This window comes from Madurella fahalii (assembly GCF_045866475.1).
Source record: "Madurella fahalii IFM 68171 DNA, scaffold_6, whole genome shotgun sequence".
In the NCBI taxonomy this organism is placed as follows: Eukaryota; Fungi; Ascomycota; class Sordariomycetes; order Sordariales; genus Madurella; species Madurella fahalii.
Genome location: NW_027263976.1, coordinates 243077 through 261319, shown reverse-complemented (window position 1 = coordinate 261319; position 18243 = coordinate 243077). Strand labels below are relative to the sequence as shown.

The 18243-nt window shown below is 54.5% G+C and overlaps 6 protein-coding genes across 6 annotated transcripts; 4 read left to right on the top strand and 2 right to left on the bottom strand.

Moving 5' to 3' along the window:
- Positions 1 to 1075: 1075 nt before the first annotated feature.
- On the bottom strand, positions 1076 to 1597 carry MFIFM68171_10102 (uncharacterized protein; the record flags this gene model as incomplete). The annotated part of the gene is made up of 1 exon (XM_071065521.1): positions 1076 to 1597. The coding sequence occupies one exon, from the start codon at positions 1595 to 1597 to the stop codon at positions 1076 to 1078; it is 522 nt and encodes a 173-aa protein (XP_070921622.1).
- A 3288-nt stretch (positions 1598 to 4885) lies between these two features.
- On the top strand, positions 4886 to 5510 carry MFIFM68171_10101 (uncharacterized protein; the record flags this gene model as incomplete). The annotated part of the gene is made up of 3 exons (XM_071065520.1): positions 4886 to 5137; positions 5208 to 5387; positions 5445 to 5510. 3 exons carry the CDS (start codon positions 4886 to 4888, stop codon positions 5508 to 5510), a joined length of 498 nt encoding a protein of 165 aa, XP_070921621.1.
- Positions 5511 to 6668: 1158 nt separating this feature from the next.
- MFIFM68171_10100 (uncharacterized protein) lies at positions 6669 to 8984 on the top strand (the record flags this gene model as incomplete). The annotated part of the gene is made up of 1 exon (XM_071065519.1): positions 6669 to 8984. The coding sequence occupies one exon, from the start codon at positions 6669 to 6671 to the stop codon at positions 8982 to 8984; it is 2316 nt and encodes a 771-aa protein (XP_070921620.1).
- A 743-nt stretch (positions 8985 to 9727) lies between these two features.
- On the top strand, positions 9728 to 11073 carry MFIFM68171_10099 (uncharacterized protein; the record flags this gene model as incomplete). The annotated part of the gene is made up of 2 exons (XM_071065518.1): positions 9728 to 9753; positions 10203 to 11073. 2 exons carry the CDS (start codon positions 9728 to 9730, stop codon positions 11071 to 11073), a joined length of 897 nt encoding a protein of 298 aa, XP_070921619.1.
- Positions 11074 to 11421: 348 nt separating this feature from the next.
- Positions 11422 to 12923, bottom strand: MFIFM68171_10098 (uncharacterized protein; the record flags this gene model as incomplete). Its single annotated transcript, XM_071065517.1, has 2 exons — positions 11422 to 12815; positions 12884 to 12923. 2 exons carry the CDS (start codon positions 12921 to 12923, stop codon positions 11422 to 11424), a joined length of 1434 nt encoding a protein of 477 aa, XP_070921618.1.
- Positions 12924 to 14591: 1668 nt separating this feature from the next.
- MFIFM68171_10097 (Meiosis-specific protein, required for spore wall formation during sporulation) lies at positions 14592 to 17946 on the top strand (the record flags this gene model as incomplete). Its single annotated transcript, XM_071065516.1, has 6 exons — positions 14592 to 14642; positions 14698 to 14942; positions 15017 to 15309; positions 15369 to 16460; positions 16515 to 16910; positions 16967 to 17946. 6 exons carry the CDS (start codon positions 14592 to 14594, stop codon positions 17944 to 17946), a joined length of 3057 nt encoding a protein of 1018 aa, XP_070921617.1.
- Between the last annotated feature and the right edge of the window lie 297 nt (positions 17947 to 18243).

Below are 18243 nucleotides of genomic sequence, written 5' to 3'. Positions count from 1 at the left end.
TCAAGTCAGGTTGGCGAAAGCCTCGAGCTGCTTTAAAGTACGTTACGGAAGCCAGTGTAGCACCAGCTATCAGGAACCGAGAGTCGCTTCAGTACCCTCTTTGGCGGCGGCAACCATATGCCGCCGCCATCACCCGCCGGTAGCGGAATGCGAAACCGTAAATAATACCGGCTCAAGATCCAAGCGTGAAGGCTCATGAATACGTCCACCGATCGCCTTTGAGACGTTTGTGTTTTCTTAATCGTACGATGCAGTCAGTTAGCACGGTGATGCTAGACCGAGTAGAATTCCGGTGCGATCTATGGCCCTCCTCTCCATGCACTATCTCTATATCGGACGCCTAATCGGCCTGTATCCCCCATTTCGTCTCTCAGCGCCCTGCTTGGTCCTGAGACACCACAACACACCTCATCTGTGTGCAATCCAAGAATATTACCATCACCGTCCTCCCACAAGTCCAACGTCTACCAACCAAGATGGCTCCTGGTGTTCCTCAAAGCCCCACTCTAGCAAGGTACCAGCATACCAATTCCTGGGCTATGACGATCACGCTGTCTTTCATCCACCATCTCGTCCGCTCTGCTGATCCCTTGTGAACTACATCCATGCATGTGTCTAGTCGTAACTTCGCACCAAGTCCAAGAAGGTTGAGCATTGGGCAATTCTAATCGGAAATGTCAATGCTTGATTAGCCCAGCGGATGAGAGGTCAGGGAAGCCGTTGAGGGCAGACGTACGACTGAGTTGAAGTTGAACGTTAATACTCGATACGGGACTCGAGGCAACAATATGCACTTGCGCCAGCCGAACCCATGGTTCGGTTCAACTCTCATGATATAAAATCATGGCAGATTATAACATAGCTTAAACTGTCAGATCTTTCGAGAATATTAGCTCCCGAGGGACTAAAAGTGAGGGCTCGATTTAGGAATCTCTCGTCCGTGAATTTATCGGTCCGAACAGAAGGACACCGACATATGCCGAATCACCTTTACTTACTAAGTAGTCAGGGAAGTTGTGTTTTACAACACTCAAACGATCCCCGACCATGTAATCATTCGCCGCGGCCTTCCCGCTCAGGGGTAAAGCCAAACCCCACGATACTGACGATGCGGTGTCTGGCGATAAGGCGTGTACCTCGGAGTGGGCGGGAATCTTACGGGCGGCGGCACTGTAGTCCACGCCTCTGTGGTAGTCGCTCCATGTACCCGGTTCCAGGTGGCAGCCCTGCGCAGCTCTTCAGCCTCGACCATATCGCTCTCGCTGTACTCGTCGTCCTCGACGTAGATGGTCGCCCCGCGCCTCCAGCGGGCCGACCAGTAGCAGAAGATGAGCACGACGAGAAATGCGAATCCGAGGACGGTCCCGAGGATTATTGCTAGTTGCTGCTGTGTGATAGATGACGGAGGCCCCGGACTGACGGGTCCTAATGGCGGGGTCGTCGTGGTTGGAAGGTTGGTCGGAGCTGCTGGCGCCGAAGTGGGGCCGTCTCCGAGGGTGACGACGGCAATGATGGTGGTGGTGGGCCTGGTGATTGTTTGCGTCAAAACCCGACCCTGTCGGGCCCCAAGAGCCGGAGTGATCTGGGGGTTGGCCATGATGTTGACGCCGGTGACGGACTTAAAAGGAGAATGATCATGGTGTGTTTTGCCCCACAACCGAACAACTTCCACTTTGTCTCTGGACGGCTTCGGTATAAAAGAAAAAAAAAAAACCGATATTGTCGCGAGTCGCGCGGGCCAAGCAAATCCGTCTGACTCCTCAACTGCCAAGGTCATTCCGCGCCGAGACCACTTCATATGTCTGCAGCACACCATTTCAGAGCGCCTATCACGGGAATGGTTCCCAGTAGGACTTGATAGCTAGCCCTTACCCATTCTCGGCATCAGCTGCTGCAGCCGTCTCCGCATGTTTTCCGCGGGACCATCGGTGCCCTCTTTGGTGGCTCACGAGGCGTGTTGGGGTGGTGGCCAACTGTCTTGGCCAGCCCCCACCGGGTCTGTCCGGTGATACCTGAATACTACCACCGTCGGTCATATTGAAGCCTGGTATTGCATCGGCCTTTTTCCCAATTTACTGCCCAGTAACAGACCGCCCCTCCACGTCCCCGAATTCTGCAAGCCACCTAAGGTGAGGTAATTTGGCGGAGCTCTGCACGGCCCAAAGGCTGTCTGCTTCTGTCCAGCTGCACCTCGATATCAGCCCGGAGGGGGGCCGTAGCAATACACCAATCAATGCTAAAGCGCTCACCCGCATAAGACGCCAAGCTCGTCAGTTTGCTGCAGGACTTGGTTTAGTGCGGACCGTGAATTGGTTGTCCACTTGCTCAGACCAACCAGCTGGGGCTTGGGGACATGTCGTTCCACCATCCATTAGGGATCTTCAGAATTGCACAACGATCTGGCGGTCAGCATGGAAGGCTGTAGCAGATATCACCCAATATCTACGGTTGTTCCCGCTCTAAGAATTGCCGTGCATCTCGCAGCCTGGCATCAGTGGTGTCTGGGAATGGTGGTTCCACAACCTTGGCGAGTGGCAGCCGACGAACCAACGTATCACTGTACCGACGGACATGCCAGGTCATCGTGCATCGGTCTAACTGCAGCCTTAAGCTGTCGATTCTGCAAGTAAGCCGAATTATCTTGCATTGGGACGGCAGATGAGACTGGCGGTCTGCCAGATTGATATACTACGCTACCCTGACACTGACCAAGAGAAGACTTATTTTGGGCTACTACTAACTAATCAGCCGCTAAGTAGGTTGGGATTTTTCCTACTTCTAGCAACACCAGTGCTAGCCTTACATATTAGTATCGATCTTAGCAACGGGATTCTGGGGATGGGACCCCAAAGGGATAGCCACCAGTCTCACAAATATCAAGTGACTTAGGGGACTAGCCAAGGTCTAGGCAAACGCCAGTAAGGACATGGATAAATTGCCAAAGGGCCATGATTAATAAGTATTCTTGATAACTTGATTAAGGTAGCTTTCATGATTCGCAGCAGACAGAACGGTCAACTACGAGTACTACCTGGGTACACCTGTGATATCACTTTCATACACGATTATTTCATACTAATAGTACTTTCTACTCACGAACGATGCGACAGGCTTCGGGAATGATTTGTGGGATGACCAACAAGCCGCCAAGACAACTCCGATACACGGCTCAAGCATATCGACACATTCTTATACTGCAAGTGCTCCTTGTGTGCCTTGACCTAACAACGGAGACTAGAAGCCGCAGATATCCAATAATCACGCCCACTGGTGTGACTTGGGCGCCTGGCTATTCCGCCTCTTCTACCCCCAACCTTCGCCTGCGGCACATGGACCTTCATAAAGCCGTTGCAGTTGAGTTTCCAGCTTTTACAATAGATTCAAGGACAACGCAAGATTCTAATGATGTGTATATCCTACTACTAGCATGGATTAGGGAGGTCCACGAGGTCCAAAGGGCATTTTTCCTCCGGATCGATGTCGCCCCACACGCCTGTCCAAGCATCAAAGTCACAGGTATCTTCATTTCTCCCGCCTTGGACTGCCCCCCCCCCCCCCCTTTTTTTTTTTATCTTACTTCCCCGCCGTACTCATTACATCCTCGTCGCAGCGCCTTCGCTTCCGCATTCTCCTACGGTTTGCCACGGCAGAGATCCCAAGACGTAACGACAAACAGCTTGGTGAGCACTTCTAACTTACTAGTAAGGACTACATCTCCCGAGTCACCTCAGCCACCACCTCTTCCCTAACTGGCATGCCTAGTTACTAGTAGTGCACGGTAGAGAAAGGATCCGAACTTGCGTTTGTTACAACAGTTTCACCCATGCAGTGTCTGAAAACTAGTACTAACCGGCGCCGCCGGCAAAAGGCGGGCACCGCGGCGACGCGAGAGATACGTTGTTATCAGAACTCGATGGTGCTACGTCTCCCACGCGATGCGTTTCGACTACCGGCTTGTTTTGTCCTATAACCCGTCAGCAGTAGGCCCACTAACCAAGCCAATGCTCGCCGTAGTCTATGGACACCACGGGCGCTGTTTAGGGACACAACCTCAGATCCTCCGTTAGGATGTCGCCGAATGCAACCTAAGCGCTGCAGGATGTGTCTAAGGATTACTTGGTGGAATGCCTGCGATACCTATGAGCATACGATCCGGGTTCGACGCATCACGCTTTATGTCGGTATGTCGCTAGGAACCACCATCTCCTTCCGACCGGTGCTGCCATATTAACATAAACCCCCGACGGACATCAAGCGCTCCATGCGCACGAACCGGAAGCATGGGGCTTTTGTGCGCTAGCCGGCTGCCGCCTGGCCTCTCCTGCAAGGGACCTCAATTTCCCATGGAGACATCCGCCAACATCGCTATTTTGGGAGCCATGTCCGAATCTAGGTAACATCACTAAGCGTACACATGACTAGGCTGCCTATACGTCGAGAACTGGAGGAAGAGGAGATACGGATATATGAGACACTAACAGAAACTTGCCACCGGCAAGGCCCAAGGCTACACGCAAGAGGCTTGTCACATCAGGTTTCGAGATGCCTAGGTTCCAGTGTGAACGTGCCGATCTACATACCCCTCACTTGGGCTGCCATTGCGATTCCACGGCTGCTACTAGGCAGATTGACCGCAAATTAAAGCCCAAGCCCCAAGACGCCTAATTATCCAGGACATCCCATCAGAAACAATAGTTCGTCGGACTATTATCCGCGTTAAAGTGCCGGCAATAGCAGACCCAAAGCATTTCTCTTATCGACTTCGCATCTTCGGCCTAGAACTCGCTGGTGAGCACCTATAAAAAGCAAGGTACCCACCCACCGCGTTTTCTGTTTGACCCGCGTCTAATCTTTTGCATCTTCAGAGCCGCCTCCACCGGTCAAGATGCGCTTCATTCCTCTCCTCGCCGCAGGCGTCTTGGCGCCTGTCAGTGTCCTTGCCGCTCCCGCTGGCTATGACGATGCGCTCTACAAGAGAGAGAACCTGTGCCACTTGAGCTCCCCCCCGGTCCTCTGCCAGCCAAACTCCTCCGTGACCATCGAGGAAACGGCGCTTAGGGCGTACCAATTCTACCGCGCCTTCGTGGTGGATGGGGATCCCAGGACCATGTTTTCACTCATCGACAACGTCTACAAGGTGGGTTTCAAACTCCAGTCACATCGCCTAGCCAAACCTGCAGCGCAGGAGTTGACGGAATGCACCCTAGCAAAACTCTCCCGGATATCAGAGCGGGCCCCAAGCCATTTGGCCCCTTTTCTGCAACGGCAGAAAGATAGGAACCGAGCAAAACACAGCGTGGTGCTTCGACGCCAGCACGAACATGTCGTATGCGCGGTACTCGGTGACAGACAGATGGCACTGGGTCGACGGCTGCGTCAACGAACATGTAGGTGCCAACTTGACACCCAGTGCAGCGTTGTACCAATACTGACTGCTTCGTTAGTGGGACCGGGGCGAGAGGATGCCTTCGCAGGACCAGTGCTACAAATTGCCGGATGGTGCGACATAGTTGGCTTTCCAGCTTTGCTGGTTTTACCTCGTTGCACTTCCTATGTTTCTAGGGGCCTTGGTCGGCTCACATATGAACCTCATGTTTTCAGACCAGCCGGTAGGACGTGTATTGCAAATATTAGCTTCGTTCATTACGTACAGGTTGCCCATAGAAGCCCCCGTAGTCATGCATCCCACATGAGCATGCCTCGTGAAACGCCCCTGTTTAGGTACCTTAACCGCACCCCCCAATCGCAACAGCCTTACTACACTCTGTCCCACAGCAACCTAGCGAAACAGCATATTCTTTTACCTCTATAATATAAGAGGTTAAAATATGTACAAAGAGAAGTTAGACAAGTTATGTTTACGGTTCTCATGCTACAACGACCTCGATTAACTAATCACCCTGCAGGCCATACCGGGAAAGGAACTGGGCTATTCTAGAAGCTCATCTCAACAAGATCAGTCAACTTGACTCGCAAAGTAACAGATACGTGCAGGCCTAGATGCGGATGACCAAGACAGAACTAGTAACAGGGTTCCGATTCAGCGGTGATTACGCTGTCGATCGCTTTGCAGGCGCTCGATTATCATAACAGTTCGATGAAACAATAGCCCCGCGGATCACGGCCGCTGGTCGGAACGGAACTTGGATACGGCAGAGTCAGCGGTTAGACGGAGTCCAAGCAGCCTGCAGTCAGGAAACGGCTTATCACAGTGCTCATCAATGTATGGCATTGCGTTGCAAAATATTTCCTTTCTTTCATTTTTTTCTTCCAATTTTCTGTACCCATTACTACTTCAAAGGGTTTGCTACACACATAAAAACGCAATGCCGGGCTGGGCCGACCGTTGAGCTCTACCGACGAAGGACCTCTGGATAATCTCTTGGGTGTGGGGAAACGGGCAAATTTCCTAACGGATATATCATGCTGGTACCTGCGTTTATAGGATTCAGTAATACACGATGCTTTGGGTATATGCAGATCTAAATTGGCCCGTGTATTCGCCACGATGGAGATCGCTGTAGGGTTTTGCTGGATGCGGTTCTGGTTATATCTTGAAGCATTGTCTCGACCAGGCCGCGATGACAGCCGGTGGATGACCTTCACCTGCACCGTCTTACTTTAGTTGGCCCTGACCGAATAGCCTCTCTATATGGGATATATCTAACATGAAACTGCTGCCGGGGCTCTTACTATGCAGCGCTGCAATCAGCCTGGGCGCGCCGTCACGGCACGATGCCATCACGGTGCTCCCTCGGGCGGAGAACCTTGACTCGCTCGCCCGGGATGTCGAACGGGTCGAGTCGGTCCGCGAAGTGAAAGATGTGACGGCGACATTTTCTCAGCTGGCTCAATTTGGCCGGTATGCCGACATGGCTGCGCTGTTCACCGAGGACGGCGCCTTGCTATGGGGCAACGCGTCGGCGAAAGGACACAGAGCGATCGAGAAGTGGTTGAAGAATGACGCTGGTGACATGAATGGTATCAAGCCCGGATCGCTCGATACATTAATTGCCGCCACCCCGTTAGTTAACCTAGCTGTCGACGGGCGCACCGCTAAAGGGCGCTTTAGCGGCTGGCGCTTTCAGGGCGACGGTGTCGGGAAGACAAGGATCCAGGGCGGTATCTACGAAAATGAGTACGCACTTGTTGATGGTCGGTGGAAGATCTCGTTACTTCGGTATTACCCTCTGTACACCGGCAACTACGCCGAGGGCTGGAGAAACTTTGGCGGTGGGGACTTGGGCACTGTTCCTCCTTTCCATTACACGTCTGATGAGGCAGGGATACCTATCCCTCCGGCGGTTGGCGACGCTCCCAAGACCAAGGCGTCCAGAGAAGACTTGCAGCACCGGATCAATATGCTGAACGATGAGGATGAGGTGCGCAACCTCCAACACGCGTATGGGTACTACGTGGACCGTAGAATGTGGACCGACGTCGTTGATCTGTTCGGCGGCCATTCCGTGGGATTTACGATCGATAATGTTGGGTCATTCACGGGTTATAACGGCGTTCAAGAAGCGCTAGAGAAGTGGATGGGCCCGGAGGGGCTTAGCCAAGGCATCTTGAATGAGCACCTCATCTTCGACACTGTTGTGGAGATTCGTCCAGCTCGTGGCCCAGACGTAACTGATCAAACGGCAAATTCTCGTGGCATCGAGATAGCCCTCATTGGCAACGCCAACGAGAGCACGGCGTCATGGCGCTTCAGTTTTTTCCAGAACACTTTCGTCAAACAGAACGGCATCTGGCATATCTCGAATATCACCATCTCGCCCCTGGTAGTAGCCAACTATTCGACCGGCTGGGGAAATGGCAGCGTCATGCCCAAGAGTACAGTTGAGCCTCGCATCTTACCGTACACCGGCCGCAGCGCCCGGGAGCCAAAATCGATCGGCGCCCGTCAAAACATATCCGAGCTAGGGCGTCGACTCAAGCGCTCGGCGGCCTACGACGGTTCCGAGAACGTGTCGAACGCTTACGGCTTCTACATTGATTTCATCGATGGCAAAGGTTGTAGCAACATGGCCGCCGTCCATGCCACAGAGGGCAACAAGGAGTCACCTTTTGCCGGTTTTTACCAGACTCGCCAACGGGTTCTCGAGGCGTGCACCGCAGCGTACGGTACTGACGAGCGAAAGAGCCGGTCGGGCGTCTCGTTCCACTGGCGCCCGCAGCCCGTCATCCACGTCTCGAGAGATGGGCGGTCATCGAGCGTGCGGGCGCGGCTACTACAGCCGGCAACCGATAAGAATAACTCGGGCACCCTTCGAGGCGGCATGTATCACGACCAGGCGGTCGAGGAGGATGGGATTTGGAGGTTGTGGAGCGTCACGATCGACGAGTTCTACTGGATGATGACGAACTGGAAGGAAGGGTGGTCGGGGGTCCAGCCGCGGCCCCAGAACGCGACCAACCCGCCGCCGCGGGATTTAATCAAGCAGTACCCCCCCGACTTGCTGCTTACTGAGATGGGCGATCCACGCGAGACGGGGTTCATGGGCGGCAGCGGCCGGTACGTCTCCTGGCCTGAGATCCAGCGCATGTGGTTCGCATACCGGAATCCCGTCAGCGGCAGGGTGCCGGAGTCGTATTGGCCGGGCTGCGTACCGTGCCAGCACAGGCCAGAGTGGAATCTGACACAGCACGGCTGGCAGGAGCCCCCAACGGGACCAACAATTGTGAGGGCCGGTCTTGCGGCAAACCGGGGGGACCAACCGATACGAGTGACCGTCAATGTCGCTGGGGGTCCGAACGAGCCGGTTTCAGGGGTTGTGACGTTAAAGAGCAAGGAGGTGAAGATGGAACACTTGCTGTCTATTGAGGATGAGGGAAGGGTAACGTTTCCACTACCGCGCAACTTGTCCAGCGGCCTTCATGTCATCACCACGAGCTTCCTGGGAAGTGACCGGCTCTATCCAGGCCAGGATACGATTGAGTTTGTCATACCGGGGGGTCCATATCCTGGGAGGGATGATTAGGGGAAGCCGGAAACGGGCAGCACAATCATTCTGCATCAAAGCTTTCTAGGTACTGCCGCCCCGTGAGACTAAAACGGCGATTTCGATGCTCGTGACGGACCATAAGGTAATTCGCTCTCAACTTACTATAGTCGTAAGGGCAATCTAGCTCTTACGACAGGGTAGGCATACACGTACAGAAAGACCTGATTACTTTATCCTCCTCAGCCTTTTTCGTGTTAGCATTCCACACCCGGCGGAAATTCTGTATGAAGACCGGTGACGAGTACATTTGTTCACCAGCAGTCAACAAAAGAAATATCACTATCAAACAGTCTCAAGCTCAACGGCAACCAATCAGAGTAAGCTATGGTTTCCGGAAACAGTGTGACTGTCCGCTTAGGCCCTTCCGTGCTGCTCTTTGTTTGTTGCCGTGTCCGATGTCCTCCTGACATGCCTCTCTCACCGTCGACACTAACCGACCCACTAGCTTCCTGATGCAGCTATCCTTAGCACCTCTGAGAGTACACGGCTGGCTTGCATATTATGATTACCGCCTCATACGGATTAAATGATTATACCAAAGTTGTCGGTGTATGCGGATGGCTCGCTTTACCGGGCAACTACCGCCAGGCGGAGCCGTCATCACTGCAAAAGTGGCAGCATACTAAGATTTGGGAAGGAAAATGGGAGTTTATTAAACTTGGGTTCTGATTTTATTAGGCTCCCTGGGGACAACACTTAGTGTAGGTTATTAAGAAAGAATGCCGATCCAATACGAGCGTGATGAGTAAGTAGACAAGGCTTAACGAATCTTATACAGATCTAGATGAGAATATAATTGGCACCAGGAGGAAGACTATGGAACCTCTCGGCACATACAGGTTAGACCGAAGCTCTAATGGCAAAAAGCTCCGAGTCGTCGTTGGCCGTGACAAATATAACCCGGCGTGAGAGGATCAAACGAGGTTAAAGGAAGGAGCAAATGCAGCAGCAAACGAAGCAGCAAACGAAGTAAACGAACCAAGTAGCAAACGAAGGAGCAGAAGGATCTCGGTCAGCGGGTGGCTGCAGATAGCAGGCAACACTGCCCCCTCGGACACCTGGCTCGGAATTCGATTGGAGGAGACCTGAATTGACAGCGTTTAGAACATTTTAGGACAGTGTTAGCGCTCAGTCCGGAATTCCCTGTATATTATGTATCCGCCCCTCATCTGAGCGTGCAATCTCATTCTCCAGCCCGCCCAACTCACCTTCGTCACCAGCACTACCACCACCAAAAATATCCGCCACGCCAACCGTCATCTCCACCATCCCGGCCCTCCAGGCCTTCCTCTCTTCCATCACCCCGACCACCCACCTCTACCTCGATCTCGAGGGGTCCAACCTCTGCCGCCACGGCACAATCTCCATCATCACGGTCCTCCTGCACCCGCAAAACATCACCTACCTCATCGACGTGTTCGTTCTCGGCCCGCAAGCCTTCACCACCCCCGCCGCGTCTGCATCCACGTCCGCGTCCCCCGGCACCGCGGCAGGGGAGGCCGTGACGCTCAAGTCGGTGCTGCAGTCGGCGGCCGTGTCGAAATCGCTGTGGGACCTGCGCAACGACGCCGACGCGCTGTGGTCACTGTACGGGGTGGCGCTGGCGGGGGCGGTGGACGTGCAGCTGCTGGAGTGCGCGTCGCGGCCCGAGGCGCAGAGCAAGCGGTTCGTGCGCGGGCTGGACCGGTGCGTCCAGCACGATCTGGCGGGCGCGGTGGGGTGGGCGGAGCGGAGCGCGTGGGCCGAGACGAAGCGGGCGGTGCGGGACGAGATGGACCGCGGAGGCGGAGGCGGAGGCGGAGGCGGAGGAGCAGCAGGAGGAGGAGGAGGAGACGTGTTCGCCGTCCGTCCCATTCCCGAGCGCACGGCGCGCTACTGCGTCGGCGACGTCATGTACTTGCGCGAGCTGGAACGCGTCTACCGGGCGAGGCTGGCCCGCCCCCTCGGCCGCATCTGGCTTGACAGGGCCGTCGCGGAGAGCGGCAAGAGACTGGCGGAGGCTATGGCCGAGGAGTACCAGCCGTATGGGAAGGACAAGGCGTTTTCGCCTTGGAGGGAGATGTAATCAGTGGGTGTTTCTTGGCTAGGATTACTGGGGATAGATGATGCATTGGGAAATGGCGTGAGAAGAGTTGGCAATGCATCCGGATGGCGGGTATTAGTTATCCGCTGGTTCATTGGAAGTTCTGGGTCCGGAGTATCATTTAAGGTTGTTAGTGATGTAAATCGAATGCCGGAAATGCCAGGTCAGTGTTTGAAGAGCGAAACATTCGGGTTGCTTACAACTGGTAGTAGGATAATTATAGATTCCGGATCTAGTGGTCCCCGATATTTGTACTTATAACCCCCTGTCAGTGCTCCTCTGCAGAGAAGCAAGTCCTGGGCACATAACCACGTCTCGGCATTAGTAGTCCTAGTCCTCATATAGTACCTTCTCCTCTGTCGGTTTGAACCCATTACCCATGTCGTATTTGAAGTCATCTTCCAGCTCTTGCAGCGAGTCCATGGGGTCGACCAGGAGAGCACGGGTCGGAGGAGTCGTGAAGAACCAACAGGCCCCGCTCTTGGGCCTCTTTGCGTCCTCGTCCATGTAAAGCCACCACCCACGGCCCCGAGGCCAGATATCAGATCTGTTGGGCGGACCATAAAAACCGAGAACCTCTGCGGCCCACTCCCCGGCACCTTTGCACACAGATGGATGCATGCTATTCAGGCGTTCCGCATCCCAAAACACCAGACCCGTCAAAAAGAGGTAATGGCGTTCCAGCACGATTTCGAACTCGCGGAGCCCTTCTCCGAGATATAGGGTCCAGCCCGGCCCGGGCTGGTCAACTGGCCTACCCGATCGCGCCTCGGGGAAAATGCCCGCCTGATCCTGAAAACGGGTGACTGAGTTCAGAGACCAGTGCAGAGTTGGGCCATGATAGCTCATGGAATTTGAGCGGGACAGGGCATGGAAGTTCGTTTGGGTGAGACGGCGTCGGCCCCTGTCGTCCCGCGAGAGGACATGGCGGAGATAGCCAAAGCCCAAGCCCACAGAGCGCTCAATGTAGGAATCGACCGCAATATTGTCGTCCACTCGCGGCTCCACAACGATGAAGCCTTCGTATTCGGGACCTTGTTGGCGTATCGATCGTGGCCGGCTCTCCCCGTGATCTGTTGATTCAGGGCCAGACTTTCCGTTCAGGCGGTCCGCAATCTGGCCTTCGGGAACCATACGAGCCTCGAGTTGGCGAATGAAGTCGACATTGATAGCTTCGTGAACTAATTCATACTGGTGTTTGGCGTATGCATGCGTCGCCATGATCTCTTGTGTCTCCCAGGGCGGCCAGGTAACGGATATGCACCAGGCCTTGACCAGGTTCACTTCGTCGATACTGCCTACTTTGGGTTCCTGGGATGAGAAGAACCAGTTCAGGAATTCTTCTCGGTAAAAGGCACGGTGCAAACGGGCCTTCTCAGCCAGGGACAGCTGCGTCATGACCTTCCTCGTCTTCGCCATCGGGAGTAGCGCTGGTCGATCGTGCAGGGCCTCGGGAAGATGATCGGAAGTTGCTCTCAAGACGAAGTCTGCGATGAAGCGCTCAATGGTTGAGTGAAGCTGTAGGAGGGCTTCTAGTTCGCCAAGTGAGGGTACCTCGGGCTCTGGACAATCAAGTAAAAGACACCAGAAATCTTGGAGGATCCCTAGACCTGTTTCCTCCTCTGGGCAAGCCTCGGGGTTTTCGATACGGTTGAGCCCACCAAAATTCCGCCACTCCTTCTTGGCCCGCTCCTCACGCTCAGGTTGCGCATTTTTGCGGAGATCTGGGAGGATCCGAGGGCTTTTATAACCATTAGACCATTTTCGTTAGATGGGGGCGTTTCTAGCTCACTCTTTCCGACATCGCTGGGCTGTAACGCAGGCAAGAGCATATTTAAAGGCCTCGGGGCGAATGGAGTTGCGGATTATCTCGTTCAGGATCCTTCTTTGATCGATTTGGAACACGTCATACAGGGCACGTCCCGAAAGGAGAAGCGCAGGTATGTCAAAATAATCGGCTTGACCAAGTATCCAAACCCGGATCTCAACAGGTAGGTCGGCGATCGACCGTGTCCCTCGCATAACCGGCATGGCCTGGCTTATCTCTATTGTGAAGGAGCGGACGTTTTGGGGGGTTGGCGGCAGATGTTGGTGGCACTCTGGAGTGGGATGGGCAGTTGAGGTTCGAGTTGGCGAGCTATCGGTGCTCGGGCTTTATACAGCCAATTTTAGCGTGGATGGCCGATGGTTTACCTGGCCGCTTTATGTCGGTCGTATTCTGGTGCTGCCATGTTCGTAGAGTGCTTCCCTTGACCTAGGACAAAGATCATGATGACTAAGGAACAAAGATGGTTGCTTTGTTTCACCATCAACTCTAGCTTTTCCGGCTATCCGAGGGAAAATGTATGTACAGACAGACGCTACTGATGTGCCGGTTTCCAAGGTGATGAATCCTGAAGGAGAGGTTCTTCGTTGCGCCCTGAATCTAGGAGACGAAGTGATAGTCCGTCACTCGGGTAGTTTAGCAATCCGGTGCATCAAACAATAATCACCAGGACTTTGCACACGGCCTCGAGATACAAGCCCCGACACAGGATCGAACATTATCGAGTAGCGCTTGGTGGAGCCCCTCACATGAGGTGAACGTTCGTTCGGCTGGGAAGATCGAGGCAGCTTACCTAAGGTTGTGATCACCTGCAGACAGGCTGCTGCAGGCCCAACACACCGGAATCGCCATGCTTGGACTGCCCCCCGAACAAAGACCCACCGTGGGGAACTCGATCGATCCGTCTGAAACATTGGCGCGCACCCTGGCAAGCCATTGACGTCGGTCAGGACGGTTAGTGCAGAATAGAGAACAAAGGGCACGGCTGCTCCGACATCTCCTGCTGTTAAACAAGGCCGATCTCAACTCCCCATCCAAGCCTTTCTGGTGTCGCATTGGTGGCGCTGCAATCGAGGCGTCCGAGGCCTTGGTCGGCGACAAACCTTACACTTCGGCAGCTCATTGGTTCATGTCTCCCCCGGTCGGTGATTTCCAGCGCAGATCATTCCCGTCACTAGGGTGGCCACGGCACACTGTAACCACACGTCTTTGCTGCGACACAGCGCTCTCCGGGCGTTTTATCGCCGCCACCGGGCGAGGATAACCGTACTGTAGTGATGCAATATCAGCACAATCGGCGTAGAGATGAGGTAACGGCACGCATCTGGCTTCCTGGATGGCGGGCGTCGGTAGAGGAGCCGTCTCTGTTCCTCCAGCCACTGGCTTGCGCCCAGCCGCGCTAGTTGTCAACATCTCCCGAATCGGCGATGGCATTGGGCATGCGGGTCGCTGAAAAAAAATGAGACATGCATCAGTTCCCCATTGGCTGCTCGCCAAGCCCAACTGGGGTCGTTTCCGCTGTCTCCCTCCTCTCCCGCCCTGACATTTCAAGTCCGGAGACCTGGGAACCTCGAGTTAGCTTAGCTTCAACGGCCAAAGCAGGAACAAACATCAAATCGCGCCATGTTGCAGTTCCGCGGCGAAGAGCCGTCTTTGTCCTGCTGATTCCACGGCCATGGACTGGCGTGCCGAGCTCCTCCGTCTTGCGAGGCGGGCCCTTGATATCGTAAGCCTGAGGACTTGGCGTTTGCTACTTATGTACACTTGCCGTGCGCTTGCAGAGTGAGCTGACCGGCAACCAGGACGAGAGCGACGATGGGAGGATCGGGTCCGCGCGTGACGGCAGCACCGGTGGCACTCTTGTCCATGTCGGCTCCGGCAACTCGTCCTCGTTGTCGTCGTTGGGCTCCACCTTTATCCCCGTTCTGATCTACTCAGCCATCTGCTTCATCATCTTCTTCACCTTTCGCCGCAAGTGCCCGCGCGTATACGCCCCGAGAACGATCCCGTCCCTACGGACACCAGAGTGAGTAGACCTCAACGGTGTGACTCCGCCATACTTGAGTCCGTTGTTTCCGGCTGACCAACACCGTTGTGCAGGCCGCCGAGTCCTGAACTTCCCAGCGGGTGGTTTGATTGGATCAAGCCCTTCTTCGCCATCGATGACAACTACATCCTCAACAACTGCTCACTCGATGGCTTCCTGTTCCTCCGCTTTCTCAGGGTGCTGTCCATTATATGTCTCGCAGGATGCTGCCTCGCATGGCCGGTTCTGCTTCCCGTCCACGGCACTGGCGCCAGCGGATTGTCAGAACTCGACCTACTGACAATCGGTAATATCAGAGTCACCAATAGATATTATGCCCATGTGGCCGTAGCTTGGTGTTTTTTCGGTCGGTGTTTCCATGCATCACGATTATGGAGAACTAGTATGTCGGCTAACGTTGCGCAGGCTTCGTGTTGTTCATGGTGTGCCGAGAGTGCATCTACTACATCAATCTCCGCCAGGCATACCTACTCTCACCAAACTACTCCAAGCGGCTCTCCTCTCGGACCGTCCTGTTCACGTGCATCCCAAAGCCCTTTGTGGACGAAGGAAGGCTGCGGAAGCTGTTTGGCGACTCGGTGAAAAATATCTGGATCCCCAAAGACCTCGGTGCCCTGCGTGCTCTGGTCGAAGATAGGGAAGAGACGGCAGATCGGCTCGAGAAGGCCGAAATCCGACTGATCAGGCTGGCGAATACAGCACGGAAAAAGCACCTTAAAAAGCATGCAGGGTCCCCGAGCACCGCCATCCCAACTCCACCGGTAGCGGCACCGCCTGTAGAATCCTCGCAGAAGGATACGGAAAAGGGCCAAACTGGCAATGCGGTCCAATTCGCCGAGCGCCAACTGTCGGCATTGGATAGCCCAACCTTGGATGAGCGGGCGGACCCAGAGTACACGCACCCTTACGGTCTGGATCCGGCGCTGCCAGATGTCAGAGGCTCCGTCGCTGCCCTCTGGATTCCCGCCGAATCGCGGCCGTATCATCGCCCGCTCAGAAACTTTGGCCGCCGTGTCGATACCATCAGGTGGACGCGGGCGCGACTGAAGGTTCTCAACCGGGAAATTTGGAAACTCCGGCGGAAGCACCGCGGCGGGGATGGATCCCCGCTCAACGCAGCCTTCATCGAATTCGACTCGCAAGCAAGCGCCCAAGCGGCCTTTCAGATTCTAGCTCATCATCAGCCATTGCACATGTCGCCGCGCTACATCGGTCTCCGGCCCGACGAAATAATCTGGAGTGCGCTGCGCATCCGCTGGTGGGAGCACATCATGCGCCGCTTCTTCATGATGGGCGTTATTGCCGTCGCCATCATCTTCTGGTCCATTCCAGCTGCTCTTGTGGGCTCGATAACCAATGTCGAGTCCCTGAGCGAGCAGATATTCTTTTTGAAATGGATCATGAAGATCCCGGGGGTCATCTTGGGTGTGATTCAGGGTCTATTGCCCGCTCTCGCCCTCTCGTGGCTAATGGCGGCGGTTCCGTGGATGCTCAGGGGTAAGACTTATAGAACGGCCCACGTCGGAAATCAATGTGCTGACGCGTTGCTAGGTTGCGCAAGGGTTGCAGGTGTGCCCTCTCATGCGCTGGTGGAGCTGTTTGTGCAGAACGCCTACTTTGCCTTCCAAGTCGTGCAGGTCTTTCTCGTCACGACTCTCACCTCGGCAACCTCGGCGGCCTTGTCCGGTGTTCTGATGGACCCTTTATCAGCAAAGGACTTGTTATCCCAGAACCTGCCAAAAGCCTCTAACTTTTACCTCTCGTACATCCTGATCCAGTGCCTAGCTTCCGGAGCGGCGCGGCTCGCCAACTTTGGCGATCTCATTCGGCACGAAGTCATCGGGAAGGCAACGCCCAATCCTAGGCGGCAGTTCTATCGCTGGCGCAGGCTGACCAAGATTCATTGGGGAAGCGAGTACCCTCGGTTCACCAACATGGGTGTTATCGGTGAGTTCCTTTGTCCCTCGGAAAAAGGAGTGCTAGTCCTGACCTGATGCCAACAGCCATCAGCTATTCTTGTATCGCCCCCTTGATCCTAGTCTTTGCCGGACTCGGAATGTTCTTCATCAGCTACGTCTACCGATACTGTTTGATCTACATCTACGACTCCAGCCTAGATACCAAAGGCCTCTTCTACCCCCGCGCACTAATGCAGCTTATGATGGGCCTCTACATCGCCGAGATTTGCCTGATCGGCCTCTTTGCCCTCAGATCAGCATTTGGGCCAGTGTGCCTGATGGTCATCTTCTTCATCTTTAGTGCACTAGTGCACGTCTCGCTCAATGAAGCGGTCACGCCCCTGCTCTACAATCTGCCTCGGACACTGGCATTAGAAAAGGATATTGGGCCAATCGTAGACGATGATGCCCTCGACGAGAGGAGCTCCGTCCCAGAGCCCGAAACCACAGGCGGCCTAGCCGCAGACTACTACGATATGGGTGAGGATTCCGCCGATGACGATGCCAGTCCCTCTCCATCCCACGACCTCGATACCGACATACAGCTGCGCGGCATAGAAGGCAGCAGCAGCCTCAGATATTCCGTAACCGAATGGACCAAGTCAGCTATCAAAAGCAACCTCAAGCAGAGCGCCAGCGAACCATCTGGCCTCACCAAGGTCCTAACACAAATCAAGATCTGGCTCACCCCCGATCCGACACGGGAGCCCAACACAATCATGACGTTTTTGCATCCGGAGGTATACCAGGACTTTAGGGCTCTGCAACCCAAAGTGAACCCAGAACCGGGGGACGTGGAGCTGCCGCCGGATTACGCGAAGCGAGCGTACTGGCCGCCGGAGATGTGGGCGCCCGCGCCAAAGCTGTGGATCCCAAAGGACGATGCCAGGGTCAGTCGGCAGGAGGTAGCGCATACGAAAGGGTCGGTGTTTATTTCGGACCAGGGGTGCTTGTTGAGCGAGAAAGGGAGGTTGATTTGTGATTTTGAGGCAGCACCATTGCATGAACCAGAGGTACTGTGGTAGTAATAATTTAGTATTAATGTGGATGGACACATATGATTCCGTATTACCAGGTATTAATGCAGCATTCCACGATAACTGTGGGCATGCCCTAGCCCGATACAAGACCCCAGAACCGTTTAGCACCCGGAAGGTACGTGCACCTTTGAGCAAGAATTCGTAACAAATACGATTTAGGCAGGATGTCAAATAAGGCTGAATTCTACTTCAACGCTTAGAGTTATGACCTTAGGAACAACTACAACGGGTCGACAAATCCTCTTGCCTCTTGCGATCAAGAAGCACCTGTCATCGTAAGGC